The sequence below is a fragment of the Pan troglodytes genome, chromosome 18 (assembly GCF_028858775.2).
Source record: "Pan troglodytes isolate AG18354 chromosome 18, NHGRI_mPanTro3-v2.0_pri, whole genome shotgun sequence".
NCBI lineage: Eukaryota > Metazoa > Chordata > Mammalia > Primates > Hominidae > Pan > Pan troglodytes.
Genome location: NC_072416.2, coordinates 22,408,346 through 22,422,655, shown reverse-complemented (window position 1 = coordinate 22,422,655; position 14,310 = coordinate 22,408,346). Strand labels below are relative to the sequence as shown.

Below are 14,310 nucleotides of genomic sequence, written 5' to 3'. Positions count from 1 at the left end.
TTTTTGTATTTTTAGTAGAGACAGGGTTTCACCATGTTGGCCAGGCTGGTCTCCAACTCCTGACCTCAAGTGATCCACCCGCCTCAGCCTCCCAAAGTGTTGGGATTACAGGCGTGTGCCACTGTGCCCACCCTGAAGTCCATCTTTAAGGGGATTCATTGGTATAGCTGAATGCAGGCCCTCAAACGACAACTTCAGGACCCAGCCCCTTTCTCTGCCTCTTACCCCTGCTTGCCTCTGTGGTCATTTTTCCAACAGGCTCTTCACACTGTGTTAAGATGGTGCTGACAGTCTGGCCTCACGGTAACCCCAGTGCAAAGAGGGCTGCTCTGTCCCAGCCACTCCACTGAGGATCCCAGAATGGAGTCTCACTAGGTCTGACTGGGCTGATTTCCGTCTGCTGCCCATCATGAACTAAGTCCTATAGCCAGAAGGATGGAATACGTGTCCAGGCTGCCACAGCCCCTCCACATCTAGGGTGAGATCTGTCCCACCCTCAACCTTGTACTCTGCTGATACCAAGCTGTTTCTCCTTGGGGGTTCCCTCATTTACCCTAGTTCGCCCAATGCACAGATTCTTATTGTTCTCTGCAAGTGGAGATCAGAAATCTCCGTTATTTTATTTTATTGGTTTTTTTTTTTTTTTTTTTTTTTGCAAGGCCTCAAAGGGGCTGCTGCAGCAACCTGGCACTGTATTGTTCATCAAATAACGGGTAATGATTGATGGACTTTGTAATTCTCAGTTGTCACAATGCCTGGAAGGGGAGCTGATGTTGGGACGAGGGGAGGATTGCTAATGCATGCCACCCTGGGTGACTCTGCTGAGTTAGAATAAAACAAAACAAATGAGTAGAAGGCATAAAACACCACGGGCGCTTATTTAGACGGAATAAATATTCAGTGGATTTATCTGGTCTCTACTTCTAAAATCATTAAAGAAATATCAATCATGATGGCCCATAAGAACCTTATATTTGAACTTCACAAGAAAGCAAGGTTTTTTTCCTTACCAATTGTATCCAAGATTTCATAAACCAAAGAACACCAGTGATGCAAAAGTGCGTGACTTATCACCAATCACACTTGGAAAAGGAGAGTTTTCAGAAGAGGACCAGAATTCATTCACAACATTAAAAACTAACACTCAGTTTTTGCACATTGAAACAATCTGACTTTTCTTTCTTTGTTTGAGACAGAGTCTCGCTTTTGTCCCCCAGGCTAGAGTGCAATGGCACGATCTCGGCTCACTGCAACCTCCACCTTCCAGGTTCAAGCGATTCTCCTGCCTCAGCCTCCCGATAGCTGGGATTACAGGTGCCCGCTACCACGCCCAGCTAATTTTTGTATTTTTAGTAGAGATGGGGTTTCACCATATTGGTCAGGTTGATCTCAATGGTCTCAAACTCCTGACCTCAGGTGATCTACCGCCTTGACCACCCAAACAATCTGACTTTTCAACCACTAGACTCGAATTCTGAATGAAGAAACAGGCCGGGTGCAGTGACTCACACCTGTAATCCCAGCACTTTGGGAGGCTGAGAAGGGCGGATCACTTGAGGCCAGGAGTTTGAGACCAGCTTGGCCAACATGGTGAGACACTGTCTCTACTAAAACTACAAAAATTAGCCAGGTGTGGTGGTATGCACCTGTAATCCCAGCTACTCAGGAGGCTGAGGCAGGAGAATAGCTTGAACCCGGGAGGCAGAGGTTGCAGTGAGCTGAGATCACGCCACTGCACTCCAGCCTGTAAGACAGAGCAAAACCCTGTCTAAATAAATAAATAAATAAATAAATAAATGAACGAAGAGAATGTCCACTTCTACAGAAGTGCTTAATGTGTAGTCATAAATATCCAGGACCTATTTAGAATGCTAATTCCAAAATCACAGCTACCAAGAATGGTTCACTACAAATAGCCTTTCAGATCACATGACGTCTCTGTTACTGCGGTTGGTTAAAATATATTAATATTTTTATGAGACGTCTGGCTAGTTTTGTGTTAGATGGGTGAAGATGTCAGATTTCTGGATTTTAAAACTTCATGGCATGAAGATTATTCAGCCTTCAAAAGGAAGAATATTCTGACACATGCTACAACATGGATGTAACAACCTTGAGGACATTAGGCTCAATAAAATAGGCCAGTCCCAAAAAGACAAACACTATATGACCTCCTTTATATAACATACTTAGAGTCGTCAAATTCATAGACAGAGAATACAATGGTGATTGCCAGGGGCTAGGAGGAGGAAGAATGAGAAGTTATTATTGAATGGGTACATAGTTTCAGTTGAGAAAGAGGAAAAAGGATATGGATGGTGGTCATGGTTGCATTATGTTGTGAATGTACTTAATGCCACTGAAATGTACACCTAAAAATTAAGACGGTAAATTCTGTTAGGTACATTTTGCTATACACACACACACACCAAAAAAAAAAAAAACAAAAAACTTGTAGAAAGACTCTATTTTTCCTTCAGGGCATTTGAGAGAATATAAGTAAAAGTTTTTGTTGCTGGCAAATCTAGTAAAACCTACATGGCAGTGGGTAAGGACAGAGTAAGGAAGCTTCGAGATTCATTTCGTGAATTCCCGAAAGTCCCTTCTGCTAGTCATAGGACGTTTACTTTTTACTGCCAAAACCAGGTCAAAAATCAAGAACTTGTATCGAAAGAACACATGGTCAAAAGGAATAAAAGGATGACTTGCTTTATATTTTTCCCCATAATATTTGTTCATTTTCTCTTATATAATTCACATGACACAAAATTCACCCATTTAAAGTTTACCATTCAGTGGTTTTCTTATATTCACAAACCTGTTCAACCGTCACCACTCTCTATGTCCAGAACATTTTATCACTCCAAAAAGAAGCCCTGTAGCCATTTGAAGTCACTGATTCTCCCCTTTCTCCAGCCCCTGACAACCACTAATCTAGTTTCATCTATAGATTTCTCTATTCTGGATATTTCATTTAAGCGGAATCATTTACATGTAAAAATGCGAACTTTTCTCTCTACCTCCTTTTACTTAGCATAACATGTTTTTCTGTTTTTTTTTTTTTTTTTTTTTTTTTTTGAGTCGGAGTCATGCTCTGTTGCCCAGGCTGGAGTGCAATGGCGCGATCTCGGCTCTCTGCAACCTCCGCCTCCTGGGTTTAAGCAATTCTCCTGCCTCAGCCTCCTGAGTAGCTGGGATTACAGGCGCCCACCACCATGCCCGGCTAATTTTTGCATTTTTTTAGTAGTGATGGGGTTTCACCATGTTGGCCAGGCTGGTCTTGAACTCCTGACCTCAGGTGATCCACCCATGTCGGCCTACCAAAGTCCTGGGATTACAGGCATGAGCCACTGTGCCCGGCCTCGTTTTACTTAGCATAATGTTTTAAGGATTCACCCGTTTTTTAGCATGTAACAGTATTTTCTTTTCATATATGAACGTACCACATTTTTTTTTTCTCCTTTCATCAGTTGATGGGCATTTGAGCTGTTTCCATTTTTTGGCTACTATGAATAATGCTTCTATGAACATTCATGCACAAGTGTTTGTGTGGACAGATGTTTTTTAGTTATCTTAAATATATACCTAAGAGTGAAGCCGCTGGATATAAAGTGGATACTCTATGTTTAACTCTTTAAGGAACTGCCAAACTCTTTTCCAAAGTGGCTGCACCATTTTACATTCTCATCAGCAGTGTATGGAGGTTCCAAGTTCTCTATATTTTCACCAACACCTGTTATTGTGTTACTGTCTTTTTGATTATAGCCATGCTAGTGGATATGAAGTGATATCTCATTGTGGTTTTGATTGTATTTCCTTATGACTAGTGATGTTGAGCATCTTTTCATGTTTATTGGCCATTTGTATATATTCTTTGGAGAGATGTCTACTCAAATCCTTCGCCAATTTTCTAACTGGATCATTTGTACTTTTACTGTTGGGTTGTGAGAGTTCTTTATATATTATAAATACAGGACCTTTATCGAATGCCTGAACTTGCAAATATTTTTTCCCGTTCTGTAGGTTCTTGTTTCACTCACTTCATGATGTTCTTTGAAGCACAAAATGTGTTTTTAATTTGATGAAGTCCAAGTTATCTATTTTATTCCTTTTGTTGCTTTTGCTTTTTGTTATATAAACTATTGCTTAATATAAGGTCATGAAAATTTACATCCATGCTTTCTTTTAATATTTTTATAGTTTTCACACTTTCATTTAGATATTTAATTAATTTTGAGTTAATTTTTTGTATAAGATATGAAGTAAGGGTCTAACTTCATTCTTTCACATGTGAATATCCAGTTGTTCCAGCATCATTTGTTCAAAGGACTATTCTTTCCCCCATTAAATGGTCTTGGCACCCTTGTTGGAAGTCAGTTGACCATAAATGTAAGAGTTTGTTTCTGGACTCTCAATTCTATTCCATTTATATACACATTTATCCTTATGTTAGTACTACTCAGTTTTGATTATTGCACTTTGCAGTAAATTCTGAAATAGGGAAAGGTGAGTCCTCAAACTTGGTTCTTCTTTTTCAAGATTGTTTTGGCTGTTTTGGGTCCCTTTGCATCTTCATACGAATTTTAGGACTGGCTTGTTAATTTCACAAAAACAAAAAAACAAAAAAAACCCAACTGAGATTTCGATAGGCATTGTGTTGAATCTGTAGATCAATGTGGGGAGTACTGTTATCTTAACAATATCAAGTCTTCCAGTCAATGAACACAGGATGTCTTTCCATTTGATTAGGTTTTCTTTAATATCTTTCAATGTTTTGTAGTTTTCAGCATGCAAGCCTTGCACTTCTGTTAAATTTATTCCTAATATTTTATTCTTTTAGATGCCATTGCAAATGGAATTATTTTCTTAATTTCATTTTCAGATTGTTCATTGCTGAGTGTATAGAAATTCAGTTGATTTTGTATACTGATCTTGTATCCTGCAACCTTGTTTATTAGCTTTAACAGGTTGTTTTTAGTGAATCTTTACAATTTTCTATATATAAGATCATGTCACCTATGACTGGAAATATATTTACTTTTTTGTTTGCAATCCAAATGCTTTTCTTCTTTTTCTTGCCTACTCTTCCTGGCTAGAACTACCAGTACTATGTTAAAGTGAAGCGGCAAGAGAGGACATCCCCCTCTTGTTCCTAATCTTGGAGGGAAATATCCAGTCTTTCACCATTAAATGTGATGTTATCTTTGTGGTTTTCATAACTTTATCAGGTTGAGGAAATCCCCTTCTATTCCCAGTTTGTTAAGTGTTTTTGTCATGAAAACATTTTTAACAAATGCATTTTCTATATCCATTGAGATGATCTCTGGTTTAAGTTCATTTTTAATTAAACAAAATCATACTACATTCTCTTTGTAAAAAAATGTGTTCAGTGTGGCCGGGTGCAGTGGCTCACGCCTGTAATCCCAGCACTTTGGGAAGCCGAGGCAGGTGGATCACCTGAGGTCAGGAGTTCGAGACCAGCTTGGCCAACATGGTGAAACCCCCCCGTCTCTACTAAAAATACAAAAATTAGCTGGGTGTGGTGGCAGGCGCCTGTAATCCCACCTACTCGGTAGGCTGAGGCAGGAGAATCACTTGAACCCAGGAGGTGGAGGTTGCAGTGAGCTGAGATCACGCCACTGCACTCCAGCATGGGCAACAAGAGCAAAACTCCGTCTCAAAAAAAAAAAAAAAAGGTGTTCAGTATACATAAGGCTAGAGTCTTCCTAGTTCTTTCCCAACTGCCCCAAGGTACTCACTGTTGTCAGATTGCTGTTTCCTTTTAGCTAATTTCCTATCCGTGTGTGTGTGCATGTATTCAAAATATACAATATGCTTTAACAAAAAATGGCATAATAGTATTAAATTAAATTCGGCCTAAACCTGCCTCCATGGATCATAAACTGCAATCTACGAGAGTACATTTTTGTAACAAGTAGCTGAGTCTCAGCCAATCACAGTAGACAAGCTTCAGTCAATTGCAGGCTGCCAACTGATGAGACCACGTCCATATTAGGCAATGCCAAGCTGTAACCAATCAAGCTGTTTCTGGATGTCATTTCCACTTTCTGTCTATAAATAAGGCCTGCCTAGGTTGCTGGGTAGAGCTCTCTGAACCTCTCTCCTGGTTCTGAGTGCTGCCTAATTCATGAATTGTTCTTTGCTCAAATAACTTCTGTTAATTTTGTCTAAAGTTTTTCTTTTGACAATGTATGTATGCTGTTTCCTCTCCCCAGAATACCCTCTTGGTCCCAGCTGACATACCAGTGCCCACCTCCTCTTTAAAACTCAGGAAGTCCCTCTTTTCTGTGGTGCCTTCTAAGGTCATCCATACATCAGGCATCTTTTCCTTCTAGTGATGGCTCAAAATTGTTCCCCCTTTTGTAGCCCCCTCTGGTTATGATTTTAGCAGGGGAGGTGTTTAGATTTGAACAGCCTGAACTTTCATACAGTATACACTGATACCCCCCTAAACATCTTTTTAGCTATAAACACATTTATAGCTATTGTGTGATGATGGTGCTATAGCCACAGTTAAATTTCGAGCCACTTTGACATCTGTTTATATGGCAGCGTTTGTTGGTATGATAAGTAGAATTCAGCTGTCTTACAGACTGCTTTATGCTGTATTCATATCACTAAGAACAAATCCCAAAGCTCCTTGTGTGTGGAAGGATGAGGGTGGGTGGAATCTTACCATGGGAGAATCAAGGACAAACAGTTCCCCTTTTACTGTTACATACTGGTTACATACTGGGCTTCTGGGTATGATTTCGTTTGAAATAAACAGCACACACCTGTTTCAAGGACGGGCTTGAAAATGACTATTTTATTGCACTTTGCTCTTACCTTTTCTTTATTGAGACAGAGTCTCACTCTGTCACCAAGGCTGGAATGCAGTGGCACAATCTCAGCTGACTGCAACCTCCACCTCCTGGGTTCAAGCGATTCTCATGCCTCAGCCTCCTAAGTAGCTGGGATTACAGGCATATGCCACCATGCCCAGCTAGTTTTTGTATTTTTAGTAGAGATAGGGTTTTACCATGCTGGCCAGGCTGGTTTCAAACTCCTGACCTCAAGAGATCTGCCTGCCTTGGCCTCCCAAAGTGCTGGGATTACAGGTGTGAGCCACGACTCACAGTCTGCTCTTAACATTTCATAAAAATAGAAAAGTAAAATTGCTGATTCTAGTTTAACAAGTATAAGTCTCACAAATCAAAGATGGAATTCAGGTAGTATCTGAACGCCAGGAATATTTTGCTTTGGTTAGACATCCCTGGATGTAAGCTAACCTTCTGGTGTTCAATGAAGAAAAAAGACCACATTTATAAAATATGTATGAAATACTGAAAACCTACATTATAAAAAACTATGTCTAAATCATGGGGAATAATAGGGGTTTCTGTAACAGGGTGGTTTTTTTGTTGTTGTTGTTTGTTTGTTTGTTTTAACTCTTTGGGCATAGACTGCTCCTTTAATGTACAAATATGTTACTTAACTTTCACACTTCCCTTTAGCCCATGGTTTCTGGAATGTACCATGTACAAAAGGAATGGAATAACTGGACAATATTGACTCATACAGTAAGCTCTTGTGTTCAGGGACAGTTCCACTAATGGGCATGTAACAAATATTTGTTGATTAATTGTAGCTTGTTAGGATTAATCCAACTTCTTAACTGATAGCTTTTTGCTGGTGTGTTTATCAGAGTCTCTTTTTCCTACACCAGCTGTGTATGGAGTATGAAGAGCTTTGGCCTCTATGGAAATCCACTGGGACCTTTCCCTCTGGCAGTGTTTGCCACTGCTGATGTTAAATGTAAGCTCATTCCATGATATCTGATGCTCAGATTTGGGGAAAGTCATCTTGCTACCTAGAATGGGAGCTTCATGGAAGCTTGTTAACATTGATACACTAATTGCCAAATAATTGGAGAGGTTGTATACTTTTTGGAATGAGATACACATGCTACTCTCATATGTATTTGATGAGAACTTCTTCCACAAGACAATATTATCAGGAGTTTTTTTTTTTTTTTGAGACAGGGTCTTGCTTTGTCACCCAGTTGTCACCCACGTTGGAGTACAGTGGCACAATCATATCTCACTGCAGCCTTGACCTCTTTGGCTCAAGTGATCCTCCTGCCTCAGCCTCCCAATTAGCTGGGACTACAGATGCCCACCACTGCACCTGGCCCATTTTTGTATTTTTTTGTAGAGACAGGGTCTCACTATGTTGCCCAGGCTGGTCTCTAACTCCTGCCTCAAGAGATCCTCCTACCTTGTCCCTCCAAAGTGCTGGGATTACAGGCATGAGTCATCTTGCCCAGCCAGGATCAGGAGCTTTAAAAAAAGCTTACCTTTTCATCTAGAAATTCCACTTCTAGGATTCTCCTATACAAATGAGCAGACGAATGCGCAAAAATGACTGCACAAAGGTGTCTACTGCAGCATTTATTACAACAATAAAAAATACTGTAAATAACCTCAAAGTCTCAAATACAAAAATGGTTAAAAAAGACAAGTTATAAAGGCAGAGGCTATTTTCCATGTTAAGTATTTATATGTCACTATGTGAATTCCGATTTTTAAAGTTTGTAGTTTTATACCAAAATGTTAACAATAATTATCTTTTGGTGATGGAGTTATCAGTGACTCAAAAATTTTTATTTATTTTATTCGACTTACCTGAATTTTCTAGTTTTTTTTCTAAAATGACAATGTAGTTTTTTCTTTGTATATATCAATACAGGCCAGTCAACCCAACTTTAAAAGGTTAAGACAGTACTTTTAATAACTACAAAATAAGTTTTGGTAAAAAGTCTTTGTGGTTTTTTTTTTTTTTTTTTTTTTTTGGAGACAGGGTATCTCTCTGTCTCCCAGGCTGGAGTGCAGTGGCACAATCCCCACTTACTGCAACCTCTGCGTCCTGGGCTCAAGCCATCCTCCCACCTCCGCCTCCCAACAGCAGCTAGACTACAGATGTGCGCCACATGGGCTAAGTTTTGTATTTTTTTTTTCTTTTTTTCTTTTTTTTTTTTTTTTGGCAGATACGAGGTTTCGTCATGTTGCCCAGGCTGGTCTTGAACTCCTGGGCTCAAGTGATCCTCCCACCTTGGCCCCTGCAAAGTTCTGGGATTACAGCCATGAGCTACTATGCCCAGCCAGTTTCAGTAAAAATTCTAAATCACTCTTTAAGACCCATTTTACAGAGAATCCTATTTCTGAGGTCTGGATGTTAGCTATAATATCTTGTTCCTAACTCATCTAAGGTTTACCCTGGACCCTCCACCTCACAAAAGTTCCCCATTAAATCAAATACCACAGTCGCATATGATTCTTACCACACAGGCTCTCCAGAAGGATTGAATGTAGAGGGCTGCTTCCTCTTCTGTCAGCAGGAGCGAGAGTGGGATTGGCGGCCGTGGGCTGAAAAGCAATAAAATGGTTATATGCCCATGAGAATCCAGTCCTTCAGCCTTGGCATTGCCTTTGACAACATAATGACCTCTCTGATTAAGTGCTTCATCCATCCCCTTTCTTAGCAGGCAACAGTGTCATTTTAGATAGAAAAGTGTATGCTTGAGTTAGCATTTATTATTTTAAAATCTGGGAAGGATTTTTTTAAAAAAACAGCATAATCTTAAATCATTGTTAGCCTATTCTTCTTTTGAAGGACTCAGGCTGTTATTCTTGCATTTTAGTCCTGAAGGTGCAACATACATATTACTGACATGAGACTATTTGGATACAATGCAAGAGACAGAGGAGCAGCCGCCTTTATGTACTGCAGTATGACTGAGACATAATAAAGAGCTCTTTCTTCAACTTTCCATTGAAATTAAGGACTGCAGTTCCTCTCTTTCCTGAAAGGAATACTGGAATTTATCTCTGATTAGTATGCATTCCAGGTTAATGTGGTTTAAATTCAAGCACATTTTTAAGTTCTGCTGTTGTTACAGAAACATCAAGGGTTTGGTGTAGGTCTTGCTGCTCACCACACAGAATGCCAATTACTGAACTGATGAGTATTACCAGGGAAGAAGGCTCTAATCTTAATCGAGTGCTGCAGCCAGGAGGAGATGGGATCAGTCTCAAATCCACCTCCCAGACAGACAAAAACTAGGGGTTTATACAACAGGGAAGAAATGTGACAATGTGTAAGAAAACAAGAACTAGGGAGGAGCAAGGAAGCAATCATGATGAATGAGGGCTCTGGCATCTCATTGTCTAGATGTGGTGATCTGATGAGTTTCAGTTCTTTGATCCTTTTTTTTCCTAAGAGGCCTGGGGGTCCTTCCCTGAGGAAGGAACTCAGATAAATTAAGTTTTAAGCTTTAAGACCAGAAAAGTCAATTTCTATGTTTATCTGAAAACAACAACAACAAAAACTATGGGACGATTGGGTTGGTTTCACTGCTGCTGCTTTTTTTTTTTTTTTAAAGATGAATCTGCTGTGGATTATTGTTTCTGCTTAGAAAAAAATACTTAAACAGTAATTCTTAATAAGAAATAAAATATCTCAAGTGCTGGATCAGTTGATAGTGTCTGCTCTTGTGGGATTTTTCATATCATGGGATTTTTTTAAAAATCAAAGATACCACATTAAAAAATCAAGACTAAAAATTTAACAGAGGCACTAACCAATGACAAGGTCTTACAAATCTGTCTTAATTCAGGTTCTTTATGTTTCCCCCAAAGTAAAGCATAGCTACGTCTGAAAAGCAAAGGCCAAGACTGTTCAGATATAAAAGAAAGAAACCCTCAAAGGACGTGGATCACATGGAGGCTGCTCCCAGTACAGCATCCCCAGAAATGACTTTGCAAGTAAGGGACTCCCAAGTGCCCTGGCCTCAAAACTCTCCCAAATAACAGCTAGAGCTTACAGTAACTCACGGCACAGACAGGTTGACTAACCTGCCCAAGGTCACACAGGTTGTAGGTGCCTAGTGAGGATCTGGGCCCAGATCCGTACAATCCCAAAGCCCAAGCATCCCTTATCATGGAGTGCTGACACACCAAGCCTCAACTGGGCAAACATGCAGATGCCCGGCCTGCCACAGACTGCAAAGCTAACTGGCAACAGTGCATGATTCTCCGGGATACAAGGGTTTCATTTCCCTCCAAAAACTCTGACTTAAAAAAAGAAAAAGAAAAGCTTGATATAGTCTATTTGTTTAAACGAATGAATGCTCTTTTGAATTCTTCCAGAACCAAAGAAATCAAAGCCACAAAGAACACAGAAGTTATCAGCAGTTGAGTGCAGTGCTTTTGCCAGGCTCTGGTTTTCTGGCTGGACAGGTCCTTTCTAAGAGACCAAGTAAAGGGGATTCTTCCATTTCTTCCTTTTTCTTTCCTTTCTTCCCTTCCCTTCCCCTCCCCTCCCCTTTTCTTTCTTTCCTTCCTTCCTTCCTTCCATCCTCCCTCCCTCCCTCCCTTCTCTCTCTTTCTTTCTTTTCTCGGTGATTCTTCCATTTCTTCCTTTTTTTCCCCTTTCTTTCCGTTCTTTCCCTTCTTCCTCTCTTTCTCTCTTTCTTTCTTTCTTTCAATGAAGTTTCACTCTGTCCCCCAGGCTAGAGTACAGTGGCATAATCTCGGCTCACTGCAACCTCTGCCTCCCAGGTTCAAGCGATCCTCCTGCCTCAGCCTCCTGAGTAGTGGGACTACAGGAGCACGCCACAATGCCCGGCCAATTTTTGTATTTTTTGGTAGAGATGGGGTTTCACTGTGTTGGCCAGGTTGGTCTCGAACTCCTGACCTCTGGTGATCCACCCACCTCTGCCTCCCAAAGTGCTGGGATTACAGGCATGAGCCACCGTGCACAGCCTCTTTTACATTTTTTAAGTAAATTTTCTTAAAACTGTAGAGACAGGGTCTCGCTATGTGGTCTCCAACTCTTGGCCTCAAGCAATCCTCCCACCTCGGCCTCCCAAAGCACTGGAATTACAGGCATGAGCCATCCGCCCAGCCCGGGCTCCCTGTTTTCCACATTAAATGTCTCTCCTCATCCACTGTCCTGATTCTCTATATCTCAGTTGTGTGACACCAACAAATCACATCCCTGAAGTAATTTCCCTTCGCTAGTTAAAATTCAACAGCTTCTAGAGAGACCTTGGTGTTTTTAAGGAGACCTTGGTGTGTTGGCAGTGAATTCATGGGAATGATGCTCTAATGCATTCTCACTGGCTGATATTTACTGAGAACTTTCTGGATCCCCTCCCAGCAGCCTTGCTCCTCATGCTCCGGCCCTGCGGGTGTCACTGGTAGAGGGTCGTGACTGCAAGTTGTCCAGGTTCTTGGCGTTTTGAACAAAGAATTGTACAAAACGCCCAGCAAAGCAAAGAAAGAATGAAGCAACAAAAGAACGAAAGCAGGGATTTATTGAAAACGAAAGGACAAAAGTACACTCCGCAGTGTGGGAGCGGACCCAAGCAGCGGTTCAAGAGCCAGGATACAGAATCTTCTTGGGTCCAAATACCCCCTAGAAGTTTCCCTTTGGCCACTTCATGCTCACCTCATGTAAATGAAGTAAGTGGTAGCCAGCAATCAGTCTGATTGGTTGTAGAAAGCAGCCAACCAGAGGCTGAAGTGAAGTTATAAAGTTATACTTCTATGCAAACAAAGACTCGGCCCGCAATCAGTCTGATTGGTTGCGGACAGCCAATTTCCCATCAGCTGTGCAGGAAATTTTGGGAGTTGAAAAGGGAGTAGCCTCTGGTCCTTTTTTTACTTAGGCGTGGCAAGTTAGGGTTTTCTTTTCAATTTAGTTCTAGGATGTCAGTGTGAGACAGCCTTTGGTTCCCTGCCTCCAGACCCTATTCTCCTGCCTCACTGGCACTTGGCAGCTCCTCAAATGTGTCTGCTTCTCCCACCTCAGGGCCTTTGCTAAGGTGCTTTCCTCTGCCTCCAGTATACCCCTAGCCAGGGGCACCCTGTACAGAGCTCCTGGTTGTTCTCTGCTCAAGGGCACCCAGCAGATCGGCCAAAGGGTGCTAAAACCCAGCACATGCTCTGCTCCTGGGTGTGTGGCCACATCTGCCCTAAGGTGAGGATACCTTTTTCTAATTTGCTCAAATGCACCTTGGGGCTGGTGCAAGGCCTGACACCTCTTTTTCCTGGTTTGTCTTATTACTGCTTCTGATCTCCATTCAAATGTTATTGAGGCGGGGCGCCGTGGCTCATGGGCCTGTAATCCCAGCACTTTGGAAGGCCGGGGCGGGTGGATCACCTGAGGTCAGGAGTTCGAGACCAGCCTGGCCAACATGGTGAAACCCCATCTCTACTAAAAGTACAAAATTTAGCCAGCCGTGGTGGTGTGTGCCTGTAATCCCAGCTACTTGGGAGGGTGAGGCAGCACAATTGTTTGAACCTGTGAAGCAGAGGTTGCAGTGAGCCAAGATCGTGCCACTGCACTCCAGCCTGGGCAACAGAGCAAGACTCCATCTCAAAAAGAAAAAAATGTAATTGAAAAATGTCCTTTGATTACATCAGGGCCCCAGGAAGCTTCTGTGTAATTTTCCTTCCTGGTCCTTGGCCCAGTTTGGAGATAGAAGCCCTTGTAATTATCTAACTAATGCTCAAATCTTGTACTGGTCTGAAAGCTCCACAAGAGTAGACACTGGTCCTGTGTTTGCTCCTCTTGGTATCTCCAGCACTTAGGACAATGTCTGGCACATAGTAGGCACACTCAACAAATACTTGTGGAGTGAGTAGTTGCCTCTCTGCCCAGCTGTGTGTTAAGCATTTTATACACGTGATTTTGTTAAATCCACACAACATGAAGAATGAGTTGTTACCCTTTCTTTAGAGTTGAAACAACTGAGGCATAGAGGGGTAAAGGGACTCTGTGTTCAAGGTCATTGAGCATTTCCAGCTGAGAATGCAAACTGCCCAGGAAACAGTGGCCCAGAGAGAAGATGCGGCCAGCTCACAAGGTCAGTAGCATCGAAGTCAGGGTCTAGCAGCTGCTGAGTGTTAAGGAGAAGAAGACACAATCATTTGCTTCGAAGAAAAAAAAAAATGGGGGCAGGGAGGGTGCAGAATCATAGAAAACGCCCTCTTTGTTGAACTTTACAGTAATAACTTGGCAGATATTCATTTATCTGAACCTCCGCAGGGAATCCTATGTCAGGAAGGCTAAACAGAGTAGAGTTTGTCACTTGTGTTCGAGGGGAGATTTGATAGCGCCTTTCTGTTCAGCGGCAATTTTCCTGCTTTAAGTATGTTTTTCACAACTGATGTCATGAAATCCTCAAAGTAACAGTATTCCTGTTTCGGAACAGCAGCAGGAAAACAGAACTGCAAATCTCAG

The 14,310-nt window shown here is 41.6% G+C and overlaps 1 protein-coding gene across 6 annotated transcripts in view; it reads right to left on the bottom strand.

The window, feature by feature from the left end:
* IQCK (IQ motif containing K) overlaps nt 1-14,310 on the bottom strand; it is a 139,914-nt gene that overhangs the window by 59,519 nt on the left and 66,085 nt on the right. For 4 of the 6 annotated variants that reach the window (XM_016928457.4, NM_001246476.1, XM_016928455.3 and 1 more), the window contains 1 exon segment: nt 9,344-9,428. The exons of the other annotated variants lie outside the window; for them this stretch is intronic. In XM_016928457.4, the coding sequence (XP_016783946.1) occupies nt 9,344-9,428 (85 nt within the window). 6 annotated transcript variants of the gene reach the window in all.